The sequence below is a fragment of the Podarcis raffonei genome, chromosome 5, assembly GCF_027172205.1.
Source record: "Podarcis raffonei isolate rPodRaf1 chromosome 5, rPodRaf1.pri, whole genome shotgun sequence".
NCBI classification, from domain to species: Eukaryota; Metazoa; Chordata; class Lepidosauria; order Squamata; family Lacertidae; genus Podarcis; species Podarcis raffonei.
In genome coordinates this window covers 40,490,948-40,516,593 of record NC_070606.1, presented here as the reverse complement: position 1 = coordinate 40,516,593, position 25,646 = coordinate 40,490,948, and the positions used below count along the sequence as shown (strand labels likewise).

General features: G+C 40.3%; 1 protein-coding gene across 1 annotated transcript in view; it reads left to right on the top strand.

Moving 5' to 3' along the window:
* Window positions 1–25,646, top strand: part of ADGRA1 (adhesion G protein-coupled receptor A1) — a 310,291-nt gene that overhangs the window by 119,420 nt on the left and 165,225 nt on the right. The window contains exon 7 of the mRNA XM_053388799.1: window positions 18,465–18,678. Within this exon, the coding sequence (XP_053244774.1) occupies window positions 18,465–18,678 (214 nt within the window). The remainder of the gene's footprint in view (window positions 1–18,464; window positions 18,679–25,646) is intronic.

Below are 25,646 nucleotides of genomic sequence, written 5' to 3'. Positions count from 1 at the left end.
TTCTTCAAATTAATCACCTTCACCATTTTACTTTATAATTAACCAAACTTAAACTCAGATAGAAAATGTTGAGGAACAGACAGATCAGTCCTACACTCAAATTATGCTGGGATTTGCGATAGTCTGCTATGTTGGTGGAACAGCTGCCTTATCCAATGGTTGGTCAGCCCAGGAAGGAAGGAGAGAAAACACCTTAAGGGGCGATTAGACAAATTAAAGGAGGATAACACTATCAACAGCTGCTTGCCATGATGTCTATGATCTTTCTCCAGTACTGGAGACTGCATGTCTCAGAATACCAGTTGCAGGAGAATACCAGTGGATAAAATGTGCTTGTGGACTTCCCATAGACTTCTGACTGTCACTGTTAGAACAGAATGTTGGACTAGATGGACCTTTGGCATAGTCTAGCATCACCTCCCATTTTCATCAGCCCCAGTGGCTCAGCCATCAGTGTCCTTGCTATGCCAATCTCTAGGCATCCTTAGGGGCATAGATTTAGGTCCGCTTATGCACCCAACAACACCCAAAGAGGAGGGGAAGTGGCCCACACAACAGAGCTTCCTGGGCAGGATGTCTGCAGAGAGCACCCCTAGCTCATCCATAGATGAGGATTCAAGACCCACCCATGGAGGCAAAATCTCTTTTGCCAAAAAAACCAATGGGACAGGCCAGGACACATAATGAGGAACCACAGACACCCACTGACAGCAGAAACGTACAACTCCAGTGGCAATTAAGATGAAATTTGAATGATGCTGTGGAATATATTTATCATAATGCGTTCTTGCACATTGAAGCATTAAGTTAAATGTTCAGTCTATGTTGTTAAACATATTTCTGTGCACCAGATGTGGAGACAATAAATGTTTTTAATTATTTTTCCTTTGCAGACTTTTTACAGTGTTGCCTTTGCCTAATGTTCATACTCTTTCCTTGTTTGTCACTTGCTTCATAAGGGAAAAAGCGGTTTAGCTGAAAGCACACTGTATAAAATACTTATTGAAATGAATGTACAATGAACAGCACAAATGACAGGTTTTAATTCATAAGATCAGCGTCAGATTTACACTGTCTATAAATGTTTTTTATTCCTTTGCAATATAGGTTTTTTATTTTTATTTTCTGGAGGAGATGATGAAGGAGAGGAATATTAGCGTTAGCAGTAGTAGTTACTTTCTGAAGGCTTCTCTGACTTGCATGACTCCTCAAAAGATTTAGGTCCAGACTACACATGGCAGTAGTTGTATAGCTCTGCCTTTAAGTGAATTTCAATAGAATTCTTTTCTGGGCAAATTGCAGGCATAGGAATCCAGGTCTAGATTAAATCTCCTATAGCCCTATGCTAGGGTATCGAGTCTAGACAGACCGCCACACAGTATCTCAAAACAAGTCTTCACTTTAGGGTGGAATTATGTGACTAAAGTCAGGGGTAGTATGGACCTCAATTTAATCACATTCATTTAAGTAAAATGACATACAAACAACAGGGACCTGATCCTAACTTGTAGTAGGGAAGGTGTCAGGGAGCTTAGGATGCATCTTCCTCTGCACCCTGATATTTTAGGCCATATGAGATAATTCTTAGGCAACACCGGTGTTTTAGGGTTCAAATAGATTAGGATCTCCTGTTGCATTTGAAAACCTTACTGTAAATGTATCGTGGGGTTGGTCTGAGGAAGGTAGGGTTAACCCTTTATCTTTGTACCATTTCTCCAGGTAAATTTAATAGTTGCAGCTGCTGTTTTTCCCCCAAGGGGCAATATATATTGGTATCCATATGAGTCCCAGATTAAGCCTGTCAAAAATTAAGCATAAATTGTAAGGGTGAAGCCATAGCACAAATATTAATTTCTTTGTGACCGTTCTACTGTGGCTCAGGCTAGATAATATGAATTGCCTTCTCAGGCTTTGTTTCTTTGCATCTATGGTCTACAGTAAACAAATATTTATGGTAGTTTTTTCAGATCAACACATTGTGCTGTACCCCGTGGTTTTTGTTATAGTGAAAATTTAGAGTCCACATTCTTGGAATAAAAAATTGTATTGGGGGGGGAGGCCATTTACATACTACTTTGGCTTCAATCTTCTCATTCTGCATTTCTCTAATAGCTACAGGATAGAATCTTTTCTTCCTCCTTTGTGAACTGAAAGTCATTCCATGCAGTAATTACATTTTTTGATGGAGTCAACTAATATCATTGCTATTCTTTAGTAAGCTTATGTCCTGGCTTATCTTATTGGTCATTGCCACTGCTGTCTAACCTGTTGGTGAGTCTTGTAGCTTTCTATATCAGAGTGAAAACCATGTATTTTGAATTAGCTTCATCATATTATTTTGCTCTATGACCTAAGAAAATGCCCTCTCATAACAGATAAGGAAAGCCATCAAATCCCCCCGATTTTCACTAGACTGTAAGAACTGGGGCTCAAAAGTGTTTCTCACTTCAAATTCACTTAAGAAGCACCCAGGGTGAGTCAGTAAAGGAATAAGGTAACCCTGGAAAACATTGTTTACTCAGATGCAATCTCCAAAAATTATAGAGAGATTATAGTGTATGGCTAAGGGAGGGAAGGAGAGAATTTAGCAAATAATGATGACAGCTTCCCTTTATTTCAGCAGTTATTCTCTAAGTGACCCTCAACAGAAATTAAATGCTGAAGCTAATATGAAATAAAGCAGTATCTTTTTCAAGTTACCTGGAAATCAAGCAGACATGGATATAGGTGAAATGTGTGTTATCTACCTTGGCAAAGTGAGAAGTGATTCTGAGGCTTTCACAAAACTTTACAAGAAGTGATAGCACCACACTAGGAGAAAGTTTTTTCACCTCATGGTTTTATTATTTATTATAATTTATTTAATGTATTTGTAACTTGCCTTTCTCCTAAGTTGGGCTACAAGGCTTCTTTAAAAACCATCATCATAAAATACAAAATGACAAAAGCAAACTGGTTAAAAACAACAATGGTTAAAAACAAATTCAATAAAAAAAAAATTTTAGAACCAGAATTAAAATTCAGATTGTCCTGTAGTAACATGGTCTGCACTTATTTCTCAATGGCCTTTCTAAATAGGAAGGTCTCAGACTGCTGGCAGAAAGAAGACAAGGAGGAAGCAAGCTTGACTTCTTTTTAGAGGGAATGCCACAATATGGGAGCAGTACTTTTAAGTACTGAACAGAGGCCCTTTTCTCCTAATATATTGGCATTAAATTAATGGGGGAGATTATCTCCTCCCCATCATATTTGTGTTCAAACCCATGTCTGAAATGTGTGTGGGTTGGGAATCTGTTTGTTAGCAGTACAGAATAATTGCTGTGGCAAGTGGAGATTTTTGTCCTGATCACTTGAATTACAGTAGGTCCTGGAGTTGATATCACCTGGGAAAGAGGGCTTCTGCCTTGTTTGTTGAGAGAGAGAGAGAGAGAGAGAGAGAGAGAGATCTTCTCAGAGTTTGGGCTCCTCCACACTTCCATTTGTGCTGTGCCTAGAAAGCAAGGGGCTTAGTGGTTTTGCACTTGGACATGTGCTTTCTAGGCGAGCGTCTGAGCAGTTTCCCCCTTGTCCCACTCTTTAGCGATATATCAGAACATATTGCAATTCAAGGTAAACCCTAATCTGCATTTGCTTCTGTTGAGCAATAAAGTTTGCTGTAGACCTGTTTGAGAATGAACCTGCATGGATTCTGTTTAACTAGGTCGGGGTAGTCAACCTTTTTATACCTACCGCCCACTAATGCATCTTTCTTGATGGTAAAATTTCCTTACTGCCCATAAGTGCTCGATGGAAGGAGGATTCAGCTTGTGCTGTAGAACCCCCTACTGCCCACCTAGAATCCTGAAACGCCCGCTAGTGGGTGGTAGGGACCAGGTTGACAACCCCTTGACTAGGTACCTAAGTGTCACACTATTGGGCTATTGCTTATGATGCTAGGCTGGAAAAAGTGTAAAGTGCTAAAATTGCCTCCTGCAGATTTTTTAAATATAACTCTGGCCTTAGCTGTGGATGAAACTGGCAAAAACAGTGGTGTGTGTGTGAGCTAGAGAGAGAGAGATTATACACAGAATGAATGTGTTTCACCTTTGAAAAAAATAACCTGTAACCAACTGGTGTGACCATTGAATTCTAAATTAGGAAAGCCTTGGCAAATTATCTCCCACAATATTTCAAATTTGGAATAGATTGCTTATTATGGTTCACGGCTGAGGCACATAAACAATAGTACTTAGATTTAGGCAATAACACGGGAATCACGTAGCAACTGTCTGTATTTCAATGACTTTCCAGCCCATCAATTTTGAAAGCTACCTTAATTTTAACAGTCAAGTCATGAGTGAAATTAGCACACAGTGAGTGACATGCAGAATATTATCTGGAATAGGTTTTATTTATTTATTTAAAAAAATGCTCATAATAATATACCTGTGTAGAAAATTTTAGTAGACTGACTTACTACTTCATATTCTTTTGAAAGATTCATTTAGAATGTTATTCAACATTTAAATTAGAACATTGTACAGTTATTCTAAAGGAGAAACATTTTTGGATTATTGCTGGTCTTCAGGCTGTTGCACACACACACATATTGCTCAAAAAGGTTTCAGCCTCCCTCTTCAAAAGCATACTTATGTAAAAAAAAGAAGAAAAGTGAGCTTTTTAAGCTCCAGTGTATTCTATGAATGTCCATTGAAGTTGCCTCTAAATGAAAAGGAAGAGCAGATATTCACATTTTCCTGCCTTTCATTGCATTCTTAATCACTTTGAGAGTTATGTGTCAGCAGCAATTCTCAGGTCTTAAAAGTGAGGCTTGAGTACCCAGTCTGAGGGGTCATACTTCTCCTGAGGACAAATCAGTGCAGAAGAGCAAAAACTAAATATGTACTGTATAAAGTTCCATTAAATAAAAATATAAATTGTTTGCCGTCTAAACATGTGTCAGAAGTCACTGAGCTGAGATGTCCCCATTTCTCTGCCTCCTATCCGACATGGAAATGAAATGAAATGGGTGCAGCCATTAAAATATTCCATTTTTTATTTCTACTTCTTGTCGCCCTTGGCCATTGCATTGAAAATTAGGCACCCACTGAAGACCTTTTTCTTCCAACAAGCCTTTTTATGTTGAGATCTTTCCCAGTCTGTATCTGTACTGGAACTGTTTTTAAAATGTTTTAAAGGTGTTTGTTATTGTTTTATCACTTGCTGTTTGTCACCCTGGGCTGCTTTGGGAGAAAGTGTGGGATATAAACTTTTTAAAAAGCCATTTGGGGAGGATTGGTGGTGAATATCAGGGTGTTGAGGGTGAACTTTTCAGCAGTGTGGTGTTTTTTATGGTAGTCAGATGGTAGCTACCCCCCAGAATGTCCCACCAAGTTATCGTCTTACTGTCATTCTGAAGAGCATTTTGTGGCAAACTGGGAAAAATTATCCTTCGCTAGGAACACTGCTGCCAACTCTACCTGAAAGCAGAAGCATCAGTCTTGGGAAGAAACTTGTTATATATAGGATGGTCATCTGTCATGGATGCTTTAGTTGAGATTCCTGTATTGCAGGGGATTAGTGGTCCCTCTGGGCCCCTTATAACTCTATCATTCTACAGTTCGGATTCTGAGTCATTTCAGGGTCGCAGTGATTATTGAAACTACTTGCTTAATGTTGTCCTGCTTCATTGGTCTTCAAGAGACAGAAGACTTGCATCTTTATGACCAGGAGATGGAACTTGTGCCCAGTGCTCAGAGGTGATAGGACCATGGGTCACCTAACCCCTGCTTTCTAGATTATATTCACCAAAGCCATTGATAGTTGTGCTGCCTTCACAGATTGGCAGTCTCCACTGTCAAAAGTCTACTCATAGTAGATGCGCTATATTATACTCCAAACCGTCTTTCCCATGCTGTAAAATAGCTGTTTAAAGTTTAGACTGTGATGTTTGTCTTTAGAATTCCATGTTTTATTTGAGGCCTTATTATTTTGATATCCAAGAGCAAAACAATAGTCCTCCCGAGGTAAATTTATGATTAGATTCCTGCCCTGCTTTTTTGGTAGTAAAAGGTAAAGGGACCCCTGACCATTAAGTCCAGTCGTGACCGACTCTGGGGTTGCGGCGCTCATCTTGCTTTATTGGCCAAGGGAGCTGGCATACAGCTTCCGGGTCATGTGGCCAGCATGACTAAGCTGCTACTGGTGAACCAGAGCAGCGCATGGAAACGCCGTTTACCTTCCTGCCGGAGTGGTACCTATTTATCTACTTGCACTTTGATGTGCTTTCGAACTGCTGGGTTGGCAGGAGCAGGGACCGAGCAACGGAAGCTCACCCCATCGCAGGGATTCGAACCGCCGAACTTCTGATCGGCAAGTCCTAGGCTCCACCCTAGTCTCCTCCCAGCCCCACCTGCGTCCCATTTTTTGGGGGGGTAGTGTTCCACTGTAAAATCTGGATTTCCTGGTCATCTGCAGCGGGGGAGAGGGTTTTCCCTCTTTCTGAAGCAAAATGAACCCTGCAAGAGGGTGGATCTACAACTCCCAGTTGCCTATCTGTACCACCAGTATTTTATATTAGCACTGTTAATACAGGTTTTATGATACATTTGTTTATTTATTACACTTATGAATGGAATTATTTCTGAATCGCTTCTCATATAGCATCTCAAAGCAATTTCATAATAAAAACATCAGTATTAAAAACAGCTACATTATTTCCTTTCTAAAAACTATTACAGCAATTAAAAAGCAATTACAAATACTTTCATATGTAAAAACAATTCAAGTGGCTGTGTAAACATGGCTAAAAATATTTAACAGTAATTAATGGCCTGTGTAATTTAAGATCCTGTGTGATGCAATGCATAAAATGCGACATTTGTTTTAAATGTCTTCAGACATTCTGATTTCCTTTATTTGCTGCCAAATTGTCCCTCTCACCAACATTCACTATGTTTTCTTGAGGCAGTGGCTAAGGCTAAGTTGCACTGGAGAGATGTGGAACTTCAGGGATAAACAATAATACCAACTTGTAGATCATCATAACATTATGTGTGCTTCAAAATCCAAACTGTGATCACTACTTTCATATTTACGCCGCTTGAAAAGCATTTGTGTGTATGGGCAGTTTAAATGAACATTGTACTGAAACAAAAATGGTAGTAGGTTACTGCCATGTTTAGAATATATATATACACACAACAGAGCCCATCACCATGCTTGTTTACATTTATCATTATTTCAAAGTAACTGAGGGTAGATGCCATTTTTTCAGTGGTGCTGGTGATGCATTAATGAATTGAAAGCCCCAAGGGAAATTGCAAGATTGCAGCGGAAGCAGGGGCAGTACTTATTCTGAATCCTGGGTGTCCTTGAACGAGGCAAGAAAAGCCCAGTAAAAGAGTACAGAAAAGTAAGATTTAAAGTGTTTGCCAATTCATTTATAAAAATGCCTTACTTTTGTCACCCTGAAATTGAATACATATTTCTAATAATGTCCCAGCAAAGTGCTTTTAATGCCGTTCTCAGTTGGAATTTCATCCAAACAAGACAGCTATTACTCATATTTGCTGTGTTGGTATCTACTCTCCCAGAGATTACCTTTCACGCCAATGCACTTTCTTTTATAGTCGTATAAACCATAATTGCAAAGCTTTATAGAACTGTGGTAACTGGCAGTGTCAAGGGCAGTAGCTACTCTGTGCTCAAGGCATTACACATCAAAGAGAGGAAGGGAAATGCTATACAGTGCTAATGGGGTACGCCCTTACTCCTAAAGGGCTGCCAAGTTTTGTTTCTCTAGTGTGTGATGTTCATGCACTTGACAGTTGTCTTGCACATTCCCATTATATCTTCATTCATCCACAGGTAGCACTATAGCTTGTTTTCCTAGTTTCCTAGAGACTCTTAGGATGCCTGCCCAGGAGTCTGTTTCCTGTTTCCTTACTGTTCACCTTGCCAAATCAGAGCTGGGAAAGGAAAAGTAAGGGTGGGATCTGTCATCGGTTTGAAGGCATGATAACAAAAACACACACACACACTAATGTAAAATACTGTGCTGATTCCTTTACCACACACGACACAACCTATTGCAATTGTACTTGGCACCACTTGACAACACTCATCCCCAGTTCACACATAATGCCAAGCCATACCATGGCTGAGTGTGAACAAGCAAGCATGCAGGTATTTGAGCAAAAGTTGCAGCTGCTTTACTCATCCCTGGGTCCTGTTATTGCCATGCTTCCTGGAGCTCAGCCATAATTTGGCTCAGCATTATGTCTAAACTTGGAGACTTGATTTGCCCGCCCCACCCCCAACACATCATGATCAGCAAGCCAAGAAGAAGCCTTGACCATAGCTTGAGGTTTGGTTTAAGTGAAACAAATCACTACCTTTATGGAAGCTTTTAATAGTGGATGAATGATTATATTTTAATATTCTGCTGGAAGCCACCCAGAGTGGCTGGGAAAACCCAGCCAGATGGGCGAGGTATAAATTATTATTATTATTATTATTATTATTAATATTATTATTTGTTGTTGTTGTTTAGTCGTGTCCAACTCTTCGTGACCCCATGGACCAGAGCACACCAGGCACTCGTCTTCCACTGCCTCCCGTAGTTTGGTCAAACTCATGCTGGTAGCTTTGAGAACACTGTCCAACCATCTCATCCTCTGTTGTCCCCTTCTCTTTGTGCCCTCCATCTTTCCCAACATCAGGGTCTTTTCCAGGGAGTCTTCTCTTCTCATGAGGTGGCCAAAGTATTGGAGCCTCAGCTTCAGGATCTGTCCTTCCAGTGAGCACTCAGGGCTGATTTCCTTAAGAATGGATAGGTTTGATCTTCTTGCAGTCTATGGGACTCTCAAGAGTCTCCTCCAGCACCATAATTCAAAAGCATCAATTCTTTGGCGATCAGCCTTCTTTATGGTCCATCACTACTGGGAAAACCATAGTTTTAACTATACGGACCTATGTTGGCAAGGTGATGTCTCTGCTTTTTAAGATGCTGTCTAGGTTTGTCATTGCTTTTCTCCCAAGAAGCAAGCATCTTTTAATTTTGTGACTGCTGTCACTAATAATAATAATAATAATAATAATAATAATAATAATTATCATCATCATCCCAATTTGGGCGTAATGCTAAGCCATGGTTTATCTTTAGATGGTACAACAGCACTGGGGAATGAGTGAAGTGGTTGCAGTTTTGCTCAGACTACATCTCTCTCAGTCACATTTAGCCATGGTTTAACTTAGTGTTACATGTGAACCAGGCTTCAGTCTGACTTTGCCTGTTGTGTAAAACTTCATCTGTTGTGTAAAACGTTATGGTTGACTATGGCTGAAGTCTCAGATTGCCAGTTCACATCTTAAGCCAAATCTGGGGTGGGGGTTTGAGAAGTTATTCCTCGTTTTTCTCCTCAGCTTGGGGCAGGGCTCAAATGTAACACAATAGCCTTAACTCAGAACCATAAATATAAACTATTTCATAAGGTCACAAAAGATGGGAATTCCTTTTGCCACTCTTCAGAATTTAGAGTGTTCAAATCAGATACATTTATTTTAAAAACAAACATTATTGCCTACAGAATGATTGCATTTCCCTGTACATGAGGAATAAATTATTTCATGGGGGGAAAGGGCTGGCATTTATGTATGGCAATTTTTCAAACTAAAAGGAGAGATTAAAAAAAGGAGGTTGCCATTTAATTTGTGATAGTGTAAGACAGTGTGGCTGACAGGAGAATATTAAGATGGAAGTGGCTATTAAAATGACTTGGAAGCAACCCCCTTTCTCATTGGTATTATGGAATTGGCAGAAAATGAGGGATCATTATTTTAATGGAAGCAAACCATGGGGATATGTGCTTAGGTGTGCTTGTAGCTGTAGAACAAATTGATAAATGCTGGTACATTTGATACCGCACAGGCGCAGTGTCATAAATATTCTAGAAAAGATGTTAAGACTAACATTTTATTAGTTACTGGAATTTAGCATCACTTTTCAGTTCAACTGAGTGCATTTCTCATATGCCCTAGCATTCTACAAACCTTCTGTGGAGAATCCTAGGCAGTGCACTGCAAAACATAAGTTGTCCTCTGGTGTATGTCATCTGTGTGTACACACACACACACATCACTTTGTCAGTAGATCTCTGTTAAAAAACACAGTCCGTTTTTGTTTTCTTTGTCCCTACTCCCATTTGATTTCATCTGCTTTGTTACTGGACCGGTTCTTTACTTTTAGTGTCTTCCAGCTTATTTCCACTGAGTTTAGCCATGCATATTTTTCTCCCACTGAGATTGTATACATATATTAGAGCTCTAACTCACACGTTTGTCAGCAGTACATGCTACACTCTGCAGGCATAGCAGGTTCAGATAGAAAGCCCCATTGGCAATACAATAAATCAAGCGATTAACAAGAAGTAACTCTGGTTTTCCTTTGCAAAAGCACACAGACTTAAAAGATGAGATAATTCTAATGTAGAAAAGTTCAGGTTTATTGTTGTGCATGAATATATAAATAGTTGGGGGGGGGTGTGCCATTGAAAAACAAGAAATACCTCAAAAATATGTGAGCCAGCACAAATATAACACTTGGGTATCTGCAAACCATGATGTCCAAATCAAGCTCCAGCCTCTCTTTGTTCTCCAGACTGGTATCCCCCTCCCTTGCCAGTTTAGCTATAATGCATTACATGCAAGCCAGTGGAAGTGATCAACATACTGGACTGAAACCATGGTTTGAAAACATTTGCAAACCATGGTTCTGGGGGAACTTTGTGTTAGTAGTGGTTTGCATTAGTGTACATGTAACCTAAAAACCAAGGTTAATTTGTCAGGATTCAGTCCACAGAAGAAGAGCAAGGGGAGCAGGAACCTCCAGGAGGTCACCACACAGAATCAATCATGTTATCAAAGACCAATTTAGGGAGTAGTCCTGCGGACGTCAGTGGGAACGTTAAAAAGCAAAGTTACAGGCCAGACAAGCTGAAGTCAATTTGGAGATAATTCATCTAACTCTCTTCTCTTCCTCACCCCCCCAAGCCACAATCAAGCATATTCCAAAGAAGCAAACACATTTTAAGTGCTTCAGATATAATTAATAGGGCCTTAAAAATGTGCCTTAAAAATAGGGGTGCACACACATTAAGGTGGTGGCTGGTTGGTGGAAGGACCCTGAGTGACAGGCAAGGAAGAGAATACCTCCCAGAGTGAGAGACTGTGAGAAGAAAGGAAAGCTCCCAGGTGAGAGCTGGGGAGGGTTTACCCCTTTCTGTGTGAGACTAAGGTTAAGAGCTACCTTTGAGGTTTATTTTTTCTTTTTTTTGTTCTTATTTAGATTAGATTCTTTTATTGCATTATGAAAAAGCTTTAATAAAATCTATTTTTTTAATAAAAAAAGGAGTGCATGGTGTTATGTCACTCTTTGCCAAACAAAAAAATTACATTCTATTACAGTTCAGAAGATCAGAAGGTTGCTTTGGAAATGGAAAGGTAGCATCATCACCAGCCATATGCTCATATTTTGACTGCTGTCGTACATGATGCTGAAATGCCTTTTCATTCCTTGTTTGGCATGAATCGTAAACAGATGCTTAGTTCATTTGCCATCCTTACAATACATTTTTAAAACTCAGAAGTACATTCCATTGACTTTAGTGGTGCTTGTAAAGTGTAGTTAGATTTTCGGGATTAATCTGGAGAGAACCTGGAAAGGACAATTTACATTATATCATCTCTGGTCTTGTGCTAGTCCCACAGGCTATTGCCTGTCCATCAGTACTGTAGCCAAGACCAACGATGTCAACAGCAAAATCAATTAAAATGTTTTTCATATCTAGCAATGTTTAAACCATAGAAGTTTGGCAAGTTACTTCGTTAAGCTTATAAAAATATTGATGTTGTATTTCATGCTCTAGTAGTTTGTTGGCTTGTAACACAGCTTGCTTCCATATGAGTGAGCACCTGAATTCATCATGAACATACGCATGCACTCTAAAGCAATCACCTTTGAAGGAAATAATTTATGAATAAGGGTGATAATTAATTGAATTAGCATTCTCATGTTATCTTATTCTGTTCTCTGCTTTTAGAATTTGCCTTGCTGATGCTGCTTTATATTGTAGCATTGATGTACCCGGTGCCTTTAAAAAGTTAACATAGGCAACATAGATGGGTCTCTGCATTGGGGAAAATAGCAGAGGGAGAGATGGAATCACACAGATGGAGATATGATCCAAGTCACACAATTACCAGTTGCACCACCATCATCATTAGTGAGCAGACTCTGGGATCCTAATTCAGGTTGGAACCATGGCGGGAGATGTGGGAGCTTTTAACATTTTGCTTCCCTCTATGGTTCAGATTAGGGACGCGGGTGGCGCTGTGGGCTAAACCACAGAGCCTAGGACTTGCCGATCAGAAGGGCGATGGTTCAAATCCCCATGACGGGGTGAGCTCCCGTTATTCAATCCTAGCTCCTGCCAACCTAGCAGTTCGAAAGCACATCAAAGTGTAAGTAGATAAATAGGTACCACTGGTTTGCCAGAAGCAGCTTGGTCATGTTGGCCACATGACCCGGAAGTTGTCTGCGGACAAACGCCGGTTCCCTTGGCCAATAAGATGAGATGAGCGCCGCAACCCCAGAGTCGGTCACGACTGGACCTAATGGTCAGGGATCCCTTTACCCTTTACCTTTTTATGGTTCAGATCAGGGCCCCACCCTAGATACTTTTTACTCTGTGTCCCTGCCTCATATAAACCATTCGCACCCTCAAAATACATCCCTCCTGCCTCCACTACTAAAGGCATTTGGAAGAGAAGGTGGAACAAGCAACATGACTTGCAGATACGCAGTCTGTGGTTATTTAAGATACTCTACTTCCTCAAAATGTTTCCACAGCTACATAACAGTATGTATTTCTCCATGGCAAGCTGACTGTTGTTTAGTGTATGAATGATCTTGTTTGGCCTCCAGGAATGTCTCAGGAAAAGGGGCTAATCTTTCCAATGTGATGCTGATCTATTACAAATAAATTCACTTGACATGGTACACTCTCTAGGAAGCTGCCGATAAACAAAACCATGCGCATTTGTTTTTGAGGCATTTATAATGGAAGAGAACGTGTGAGGTTTGCTCAAGCTGTGTTTCGCTATGTTGTTTAGAGCTTACACTAATCAGCCAAATGGAAATGATTTTGAATGGCATTGTGTTTTATTAGCATTAAGGGACTAACAGGCAAGTAAATGTTAAATCATTTTTGACATCCATTCTGTCATGGTTTATAAAAAGTACTTGTACACCCTAGAGAGAGTCTGCTACAAATCTAATGCAGCAATGTGGTAAGGTTCTCTCCCCACCCCCTTATGAATAGATATTAGAAAACCCTTCATTTGCTTCTATAAATGATTTATCTGCTGTGTACCAAAATTTGGTTGTACTTTTATACTTTAGGTATATATCTACAATTAAATATGTCTGAACTTTCAGTGGGCAGTTGATTCCTGTGTTATGTGGCTCTTATCAGATGAGCTGGGTTTAAAATTTAAGGTCGGATATTGGGCATATTTGTGCAGCTTGGCATCTGAAAACACAAACACAAATCTGAGTAGTGATGGCTGGGTTTTGATTTAGCAAAGTGATATTTAATAATTTTATGATATTTTTGTGTCTCTCTGTGTGTTTTACACATGGTTGTGTATTGTGCTTTTTGGATGATGTTTTTAAATTGTTTTATTGCTGGCCTTTATTGTTGTTTGTTCTTTTTGAACATTGCTATTTTGTTTTTGTTTTATTATGTTCATGAGCTGCCTTGAACTATATGAGGAAAGGCAAGATATAAATAACTTGAATAAATGAATGAATGAATGAGCAGGGAAAGCATTAAGCAAACTCTCCCTCCTCTTTGCCTTCCCACTCCTGATTGTACTCACTAGAAATGGCTTTTTCAGCTCCAACTGGGCTGTTAGGTTTGTGTACAATTTGTAAGCTGAGTTTTAAGAAGTGCAGAACTAGGGGCTAAAATGCTAGGTATAGCAGAATGTTAGGGCAACTTAGATTTCAGAAAGAACAAAAAAATAAAATAAAAATGACCAGCCTGTGAAGAAACTCTGTTCCTGATTCCCATAGTAAGGAATCATTGCTTTGCACTTAGTCAGAAAACCGAGTAACTCAAGGGGTGTTGCATATGTCTGGGGGTTCCCTGACTCATATGCCTGTGCTACATTAAATTCAGTGACGGAGCCGAATAAAAAGGCTTTTCATGATACTACAGCTCCTCATCAATTTGCCAATTCATAGAATCCCCGGGTCTCCTCTTCCCAGTTTTAATTAATAATTCTTTCACAATATCAGGTGCGAAAATACTGTGCTGGGAAACACACCAGCTGACTTATGGAAATGTCTTAATGCCAAATGACAGCATTATATTTTGAGAAAAGTTGTTGTGCCATTTGCAGTATTAAAAACAGATGGAGGTGTGCAGAGAAAAGGGGGAGCCTACGAAAAGGCCCAGGCTTTGCTGCCAGAGGCTGAGTTGATGTTTATATTACAGATTACAAAGAGATTGCAGTCTCCCAATGGCAATTATTCTCTGGGTACAAAAGCGATAAAAACTGTTTAAAGTTGCAAAAAATACAAAAATAATATTTTAGATGGCAACACTAACGCTAAGAACAATTTTTAATTTGGAGAAGTCTAAAAATAAGGGCAAACACGAGCCCTAACTGGTTTCACAATGTTAAACTCTACAAATCTATGATTCGGTCATCCTATGAAATCATGGTAAAGCACACCGTTCTACCAAAGATTAAAAGTATGGAGGTTAATACTTGTGCAAGTCAAATGGTATTTGGCTGGCGTCTTGGTGTTAAAGTAGACACCAAATGAATCACACTGCAGAGGACATTCCATAAACAGAAGACCACTTTTAAGAAGTCTCTTGTGACAACCCCCATATTTCAGCTTGCAGGGTCACACAGAAAAGGGTCTCCGTTGACCTCAGGGCTTGGATTGAACCTTCAGATTACTTGTTTCAGTTGCTCTAACAAATGCATTAATTTTATTTAATTTGTAGCAGCATTGTGAAACACAGCTGAATGTGCATGCACTTTTACATGTCTCTGACCATGTCTCTACTCAGATGTAAGTCCTGTTGCATTCAGTGGGGCTTACTTCCTGGTAAATGAAGATAAGACTGCAGCCTTAGTGTCATGCTATGGGAGTTTCATTGGACCATCTCCAACTAACCTTTACTCAGAGTAGACCCATTGATGATGGGCATATTAGGTCTGCTCAGAGTATGACTAACATTCAATACAATCCATTGCAAATAACTTATAAGCAAGCTATTTACTTCTGTGTCGTATATCAAATTCTGAAATTTTTCTAATTCTAGCATTATCTTTCATTTCCACATTCTGCTAAGGTATTTCTAGGACTTTTTGGAGATCAAATACAAAGTGCCTGTCCAATTTTTTTCGCTCCCACTGAGCAACACTTTGTATCCATTGCCAATTTTCATCACTATAGTTAAGAATATGGCTTTCTGGCTACTTGGACTGGTTGTATTCAGCAGGAACCGAGAAACGAATACATTGTTTTGGCAGTAAAACTGACTTCATTTGTTTGCTGTATTCCAAGCCACAATATAATGATTTATTTACTTAAAACATTTCTACAGAAAATGTTCATGGTGGCTTAAATCACCAAATTTAAAACATCAGGTATTAAAATATAATAAAATAAACATTGCTGCTTAAATCCTTCTTTAAAACAGCCTGGAAGTAAACAAAATCAGGAACTGGAAGACCATGGACCTGTCAAAACATAAGTTTCTGCTTGATGTCTAAGTCTGCAGACCGAACCCAACTCACTTGGGAGTAAACTCAGTTGAATTAAGTAAAGCTTTCTTCTTAGTAGATATACCGTACTTATGATTGCACTGTAAATGTCAACTCGGGGCTCTTTCACACTTCACCTCGTGCTGTGCCTAAAAAGCACAGCTCCAAACAATTTTCCATTTGACCCACACTTTCTAGGCATGGGTCTGCATGGTTTCCTCCTTGCTCCGCTTCTTTCCAAGGGAAAAGCTGCTCTTCAGCAAATGTCCATCTGGGAAGAATCCAAATTGCTGTTTGCTCTGATTGAGCACTAAAGAGTGGTTTTCCCTGGGGGAAAGAGCAGAACAAGAGGAAGTGTCAATAAGTTTTCAGTGTCACAGGGATAGGGAGTTTTGTAGCCTGGTTGCTGGAATGGAAAATGCCTTCTCCTCTAGCCTGCCCAGAGTGGCTGGGAAAATCCAGCCAGATGGGTGGGGTATAAACAATTCTGGGCATTTATAAATCTCTGTCAAAACAGGAAATGTGATTTTTAGTGCATGGTTAAGGTGTTCAACATAAGCTAGAACAGTGGTTTTCAACCAGTGTGCAATGGCACCCTGGGGTACCTTGAATGATGGTCAGGGGTGCCATGGGCAGCACTGGCCTCTGTCCCTCTTTCCTTCCCTCCCTTCCTTTAATGCCCTCTTGCCTCTCTGCCTCCCAAAGGCTTGCGTGGCTGTTTGTTGCAGCAGCCCTGACTACAAGCTCCCCAGGCGAATGGTGCCTCTGGGGCTGGCCAGGGGGTGTTTCCCAGGCCCCTGTGGGGCAGTGGGAGGAGACACCTCTTTTGGGGGCAGGGAGGGCAGCTCAGAGACCAAGGGCTGCTCAGAGGACTCCCAAGGAGAAGGGAGAGTTTAAGAACGCTTCACAAGGGACGGTGTTTGAAAAGGGTGAGGGACTGCTGGCTCTTCAGGCAAGGGGTGACAGAACTGGGCTTCCGAGACCCACAGGGGTGCCACAGAAAAAATGTAGTTGGTCAAGAGAGCCGTGGACCCAAAAAGATTGAAAACCTCTGAGCTATAGTATTAACTTTTGCTATATTGATAGTTCAACATGTCTTCTAGAAAAGCATGCATGCATGAATGCATGCATGCATAAACAAACAAACAAACAAACAAACAAACAAACAAACTATAGACACTTTTGCCTCTCTGTTTGTCAAGGGATATCAACATAGCCAAATTTACTATAAATATGTGTAAATACTAGAAAAACATATACATTGATCATGTTCATTACTTTCAACAATTGACTTCCATTCAATTAGTCTTGTGCCTGTTAAGTGTTAATAGGCTGATGTACATTTATTTATTTATCATTTAATTAGAGAAGAATTCCTTCCATCCTCTAAATCTGAAAAGATGCAAAGGTGTTTCCACTTTATGCTGAACTGGAAGCACTAAAACATTTCCTTTATAAGCAGAAGACCTGAGGATAAAAATACATACCCGTTGAAAGGTACAACCAAGTGAATAAATGTTATCATTATCTTCACAAAATTAAAAATGCAGAGCTTGAGACTTAGCCATTCTATCTAAATCAGCACTGCTGTGTTGTTTGTAGATTTATTACAATCAGTGCAGCTAAATGTGGAATAAAATTACTGCTTAGTACGAGTCACAGTATTTGACCCTTGAGCTGAAAGTGCTTTCTTTCTTCCTTGAAAATACAATGCTGTGTGCATTAGCTTCTAATACTCTGGCAGCTGTGCTCAGCCTAGGCAATAAGAAGGAAAGGGAGAGAAAGTAGAAGGGGGGGAGAGACAAGGTATTTCTGTTTATTGGACCTTTTGCAAAAAGATTGCACATTAACCTAACGTTACATTGAAATCAGCAGTGTGTTAATCACAGGTGGGTTGACTTGATCACGTGAGCCTAACGTGTTTCCCCCTCATAATCATAACTCTCGGCACAAACACTTTACTTTCTGCAGTGTTTTACCAATCATAGTATAATTGTCTCGGATTAGTTTACAGAATGAAGTGAAAACTGCCAAACTGACAATGTGATGGAATGTGTGTGTAGCTTATGGGCATGTGTTTTGTTTCAGCAAACCTTATTGTTCAAGGATGGAAAAGAGCTTCTTCAAAGTTCTCAGCAGCACATACAGAATTTACAAGGAAGTTTAATGGGCGCACAACCCTAGAGTCTGTCAAGACTGGCCCGTACGGGCAGGGGTACCTTTACCTTTACCTTAAGGTCTACCACTTGGTACTACTCATCTAGTTCGCAGATCCCTGCCATACGGAGATTTATAGACATGGCTGACCACCTGGCGACTATGTTTGTGATCCCTCTTCTTGACATGGGGCACACAGTAATTGCATCTGTGGAGGATATACCCTCTGCCTTTAAAAAACAAACTTGGTATTTTCATTCTAGTGACAAGAAATGATGGGCCCGATCCTGTACCCATTTAGCTGGAAGTAAACCCCATTAAATTCAAAGGGACTTACTGCTGAATAGACATGTGTAGAACTGCACTGCAAAGATGTACTTGTCCATTATTGTTTTTGCCGACTCTAGTTCTGCTCCTCTCCTCTCTTCATCACTAACAATGCAATAAATGAATTGTTTCCTTTATACTCTCACCTACAGCTGGACCGCTGGAGCTGCCTCTATTTGAATTGATACCATCCCAGAGACAAGTGGTTTTTCACGGCGACCGCTTGCCATTTCAGTGTACAGCAACATACCTCGATAATACTACACAAGTGCATTGGTACCACGATGGACGCCTAGTTGAAACGGATGACGAAAGTGGCGTGTTTGTGGAGGACAGCATAACGCATGACTGCTGTTTAATCACACGGTAATATATTCCCATCTTTGGTATTATTTAGAACAGCTTTTCCCAACCTGGTGCACTTCAATTATATATAGGGCTACAATTCCCATCAGCCCGAGTCAGCATGACCCAATGGTCAGGGATGATAGGTGTTACAATTCAACAACATCTGGAAGGAACTGGGTCAGGGGAAACATACAGTATGATTTTAGTAGTGTGGTGAATGATGGTGACTAGTTTGGGTTTTTGTTTTGGTCTTTCCTGGCTGCCAGGTAGATTTCCATTTTTCTGAAATGCTCAGATTCAAACTGGAGCCTAAATATTAGATGTTAGAGTCTCTCTCTCCCCCTCCAATTTCACTTGGTTAAGCTGTAAACCAGTGGCACCTGCATGGTACATTTGACTTATTCGGGAGAGGTGTTTGAAAGATGACATAAAGGTATTTTAATACTCCCAAGTGCTTTAGGAGACTTATGATGAGTAAAGAGAGTAACTTCTTCTCAGAATGATCCCTGAAATACTCGTTTCTTTTGCTGATGAATTCCAGCTCTGCAGCCTCGTCCATCAAACGTCTACCGAAACTTTCCATTTAAATTCAACAATGCTTAAGGGCAGACATTTCCCTGGAACATGCATTGGTTTTTGATAGCCCTTTGGAGGTGTCTAAACTAGAATTATAGGTGATTCTGTTGATAAAAAGTTTCTCATTGGTTATGTATTATATTCATGATAGTACTTACCTCTGAGCAGATATGTATAGGATTGCGGTGTTGACATATTTTCCCCTCGTGGAAAATGGCTAGCTGCTACAAACTACCTTGCAATGGATGCTCCCTCTCCCACCACTTTCTGTTAACGATCAGGTGGAGTAATATTTAAAGCTTGTCTATGAATTCTCTAGTCTCTCTCTCTCTTTCGCTCTGTAACACAGAGGGGGAAAGTGTTCACACCAATTAACATCAGTTTCTTTCTATGTCGACCATTTATTCATTAGTATCATTTTACTAGAACAAGCTTTTTCTTCTTAAAAACGCAACTTCGTTGTTTAACGTCTTGGATTTATTTATTTATATTCAATCACTCTTGCTGAGAATCTCTGCCCCCATGAGATTTTTTTCAGAAGGGTCCTGCTGTTGCACCTGCCAGCAATACATAGACAGAACAATTCTCAAAGCTGCATGCATTTGGCAGCAACCAATGCAAATGTATTAAGAACCTGAATCATGCTTTATGAATTTGATATCGGACCGTACAGTCTCAGAACTACGGTGCCCTGCCAGGTTGCTCTAATTTGTGTGTGTTTACTTTATATCGAGGAACAACTGACATCATCTAGTTCATTTTTTTTACCAGTAGGAGACTGGAATGATGAGCTATACTGCTGCTTTTCAACCTTTGCTATGCAAAAAAATTGTTTTACAGTATACAAAATTGCCTTGTGGCGAATGTTTAGAAAGATCAAAAAAGAGGCAGCATGTTGAATATGGGAAGGTTGAAACTGATTCACAACATAAAAATCAATATGTGCAACGCGGGGCTGATGGTTTAATTAGTTCTATCAAACACCTGCTGCTTAAATTACTGGGTAGATAGTGCCCTGCCCTCTCATTTCTGCAACTGCAGACTTTCTTTGCAACCCACCATAAAACTAAATGTCTGATTAATATGATCTAATCTGCCTTGATTTTATAACACTTCTCCTCCCACTTTCTATACCCATGAAGTTAACAGAATGTAGCCCATATATTGCAATATAATGACCTAGCATTACTTTTGAATATTATACTAATTGTATTTTTGAAAGCCAACACACTTTGCATAGTTAACACTTTTGAATATTTGCGACCCTTGCAAAAATAATATCTATCATGTGGGGCCAGGGATAGGGAGCCAGTAAAATCGGTGGGACAGCATTTTGTAGCTGTTTGCAAGGTTCCCAGAAGAACTGTAGAAAGCTTTAGAAAGGGCTGTTGAAAATGGGGGGGCCATTTTGGCTCAGCCTCAAGTATAGCTCCACATATAAAATCAAATTAATGTGTGTGCAACTGTTACTGTAAGTGTTGTCATAGAAACAGGGGCAGTCTTCCACCCCCTGTGTTTAACTGTATGTGTTGCCTTTTAGTGCAGATACTATACTTTAGTGCAGATACTAGTCTTTCCAAAGCTACTTTCTGAAATTTGTAAAGAGAATGACTAAAAGTGTCCATAATTCCTGATTGTTTTGGATATGTATTTCCAGCTCAACACAGTTATAATTTATAGACATTCCAGTTTTATTGTCTTTCCTTTGTAAATATAAGATATTGAGCCACATTACTAGCTTTCTGTTAAGACATAATTGAAAATAAATGACAACCTAAACATTTTTTTGTACTGTGCTAATGAAACTAATTTATAAAGTGAGACTCTGCCTCATGACATTTTTCTTGGCAACAAATGTTTCCATATGGGACACTTGAGAATATGTTTTCAATTAGTTCTTACTTCAGTTTTTCAGGTATTGGCCAATAATAATATTATTTGAACTTTTCAAAGTTACTCTGACATATCGTTTCCATGGTCGTATGTATACTTTTATATATAAGTTAAGAAACTTGTTCCCTACCAGTCATTGAAATGGTATATTTCTACCATGAGCCAACCACATATTTCCTATAGCATTTAAAATAATTTGTGCATCTGAAAAATATGCTCCCGGGAGCTGAGTTCATCTGATTTCCCTGAGCAAATGTTTACCTTGTATTGTCAAATTCCTTTATGTCTTTGAAGATTATGGAAAGTGTGTGGCTAGGCCATACCAGCCTGCCCACTTCTTTTTTAGTGGCCCTTCTCCAGCTATTCCCTTTTTTCGGAAGCATGGTTTGTGTTCACAAAGGAGAAGGCCTCAATCCAAACAGAAGGATTAGCTATCCCAAATTTAATAGTATATTATGAGGCACACCAATGAAGTTGGTTGAATTGGGTTTCACATAATAACAAAGAGTATCTATGTCAAGTGTGACAACTTTTTATCGAGATGCCTCTCAGTTACTTAAATGTGAGGCTTGAAAGGAATCTGTTTTTGTAATAAATCATCATCAACAGTAACAATTAGTAATACAAAAGAGAGGACCTTTTTTGTCATGGCACTCTGAATTCCCTGCCCCAGGTCATATCTGTCACTGGCATTACAATATTTTCAATGCCAGGTAATGTTCATTGGATAAATGTTGGAGGGTATGAAGTTATCAGACCCCTGAGCTGTCTGAAGGCAATCCTGTATAGGGAAGGTTTTCTTTAATGTTTATGTTTTATTATGTTTTTATATTTTAATGACCTTCCTAGTTGGCCACACATTTTAGATGATGTTCTTTTGTCACAATTTAGCCTTACACTGCTTTTCACTTTATAGGTTATTTTTTTAGCACAGCCACAATATGTTTTAAATATATCAGGTTTGATGAAAAAGAAAATGGAAAATGTTGACACCAAATGTATAGATGGCATAAACTTATGAGATAAAAGGGAAGTGCGCGAAGACGATTAAATAAAGTGCAGCAGGAAACCCCGGCAAGCAGCTGGAAAAGAAATGTAGTTGAGGGAGAATATAGACTTTCAAAATAAAGTACCACAACAAGGAGCAAGATGGCAAGCTTCTGTATTTTTCAGACATTGGCCTGGTTAACATGTCACAGTAAGTGAAACTATGGCCTATGCACAAACATACTGCCGCCTCGGGAGGACCTTGCAGCACAGCATGAGCCAAACTTTAGTGTGCCATCTGAACCTAGACTCAGAGGTGGAGCAAGGTGGGTGCGGTGGGTGCATCCTGCCCCTGGGGCCAGCTTGATGGGGGGGTGACATTTGCTGCGCCACCTGCGCCATTTCCCCTGAACTCCCAGCTGGAGGAGTTAGGCAGGGAAGAGGACGAGCTGCACAGGTGCAGCTTCCCGGGTTCAAGGTATGTTTGGGAGTCACAGGGGGTGCCGTTGCGCTGTTGCCCCAGCCCAGATGGCACCCCCAGCACGATCATGGCCATGTCAGATGGCACCCTCCGGCAAGATCGTGGCCATACTGGATGGCACCCCTGGCACGATCCCCGCCGCGCCAGATGGCACCCCTGGCGTGATTGTGGCTGTGCCAGATTGCACCCCCTGGGTGTGATCGCCCCACCCCCTGGGTGGATTGCCCTGCCCCCAGGTGCATGGCATGTGTGCCGCCCCGGGTGTCAGAGCGGCTAGCCCTGCCGCTGCCTAGACTTGGGGTTAAGGTCCCTCCTTTTTAACTATGATCAGTAACCAAGGTTTGTTGTATGTTCCATGCTAAAAGGGCTGGCTGTTTGTGTTATAGGATAGCTTCTGTGTGAGATTGTGCCATTTCTGAAGAGCTCTGTTGCAAAAGGCAAAGAGGAATCTTTGAGGATTTTGCTTGCTCTGTCTTAATCTGTAGCGCTTTTTAAAAAAGAAAAGAAAAAGAAAAGACCTCTGAGTTAATCTCACTGCAGGTTTAAACTGAAAAAACGATGTGTGTCAGGTATGCGAGAGAGAGGGAGAGAAAATGACGCTGCTGCCACTGAAGAATGACAGCTTATTTTTATAGCTCCATGCTCCAAGGCTGACTCCATGTCCAACACAGCTATATGAATAAATGATGCAGGCTTCCCAGTGATATGAAACTGTAATAAGAACTGTGATCAGAGCGCTCTTCATCAAAGATAACAAGACCTTGCCAAAGTCATGTTGTTGCAAATGGCTGCGTGGTATTATATGTATATACTGATACATAGGTTTCTCAGGCACAATGAATTTTTCTATTGTTCTTTCAGTAGGGGGGAAATACAGCGCTCTTTCCAACCATTTCCAGCTACTGGGGCTACTCAGCCAAGGCACCATAATTCCAATAAACATTAAAAAGGTTAACCACCTTATATTTTGTAACACGTTTCCAACCATAGATTATCATATGAAAGGCGAGCTAGAGTTTACACAGAATATACAAGCTTTGTACTGTCAGGCTGTCAACAAAACTGACAATATATTGTGTAGCAGAGATGATAGCCCTTTGTAGGGATTTGAGAAATGGAGAAACCATGATGCGCACCTAAAGTTACATGAAAGTCGTGTTTTACACATTTTGTCTTCCGGCAAGAGAAAAAATGTCAAACAATGCAGTCCAATAAAGAATTAAAACAACCGGCATTTCTAGAATTAGTGATCAAAGTTCAGCCAAGAGCGACATGTCTAACAGAATAGACTTTCCTTGGCAGGCTGCTGAAACTTCGTAAATGAATGGAAAGTGGCCAGTGCAAATAGTTCAAGCATCCCCAAAGCCAGATCTTATTTTCTGTGATACAAATATTGATTCGTGGCCAATGACAACCCTGAATGCAGAAGGCTTGTTTAATAGAATTTGTAAATACTTGGAGGAGTACAGTTGTGAAACCAGCTCTGGAAAAGTTCAGTTGTCCCACTTAGCACAACAGACGGGCGTGGGGGGGAGTATACCGATGCAAAATGTGCTCACATGTGACTTAGATTATAGTGTCTTGTGGGGCATAGGGTGAAAATACAAATGTTTAAATTAGCTTTCTGTTGGGGCAGTTGAAAATGGAAATGAAGCAGCATTTGCAGCTTAATAAACATTACAGATAGTAGCAGTGATATTATCACCTGATTAGAGTGGCTGGTTGGGATCTGCTGTTAACCTCACTCACTTGAGGTTGTCCAGGTCTGCAGGCTCTGGCTTTGGCTCGGCATCAGAGCAGTGGGGGTCCCATCAGAGGCACATTCTCAGGCTGAGGTGTCAGATAAAGTCCTGTCCTCTACCCTGGACAGTCCTGGGACAGTTAATCCCTCAGGCAATGCCTTGTCTCTCTCTCCCTCTGAGCCAGAGGCAGGGGCGAACAGGACAGGTTGCTTAAGAAGCAGCAGGAGTCTGGCAAACACTGAATTAAGAGCTGTGGAGGATATAGCGTTGCAATAACTTGGTCCTATGGCTTCCTTCTTTCCTGGAGCGCTCCCTGGCTCATTTATTCTCTTCCCAAGTAATGGAAAGCTTCCTGCTGCCAGATGGGTGTTGGGACTTCTGGTCTGGACTTCAGATTGTCTTATTTTCTTTCAAATATTTATGTACCCCTTCATATTCAAGATTCCTAAGCAGTGTACATAAAATATTTTAAAAAGAGCGAGAGAACAATTGAAATTCATCATAAAAACAGAAAACTGCCTTAAAATGCCTGCTGATTTGTACCTGTTTAATCTCAATCACTAGGATTGGACCACCACAGGGTTGGGTCCACAACACTGAATGCCCAGCTTCTAGTAGTTATGATCCTTGCCTCTGAGCCATAGGAAACCACCAGCAGAAGCTCCCTCAGATATCTCCATGATCAGGCCATGCTTTAAGGGATCAGGCATTCCTTAAGATAACCTAGACCCAAGTTGTTGAGGGCCTTCCAGAAGATCACTGAATCTGGCCAGTGGTGTTGGAACTGAATTGTGCTGGTTTGAGATCCAGGAAATATAGCATTATTCAACATCTAAACACATTCTGAGGGAGAGGAAGTGTCAGACACAAGCAGAGGGTGGCAAATGAAAGTCTGCATTACAATAATGCAACAAATACTAATTTTAAAATTAATTATTTTGGTGAACTCTGCTGTCTACCATTTTCTAGCTACTCCCAAAGGCATGAATCAAATAATAAAGGATTATCATACAAAGATTAGCACTTTTTATTCATCATCTTGGAAATGTTTTACTTAACAAAGCCTCGGTGTGGGTTTTCTGTTTGCTAGACCAGTTGCTGCTATAGTTTCATTGTGGTGGTGGTTCTTGTTTCTGTTGTCTGGGTCCAACATTGAATGTTGAGGGCTGTGTTGCTAGACCTAGTGAGCAGTGGGCTTTGTCAAAGCAAAGTCAACATTGTGGAATTGTAGGTTAGAAGTATGAGGAAAAAGTCCTGCAAATAGGCTGTGTTTCACTTGTCTAGCGCTTCCCACGCTCTGGGTGGTT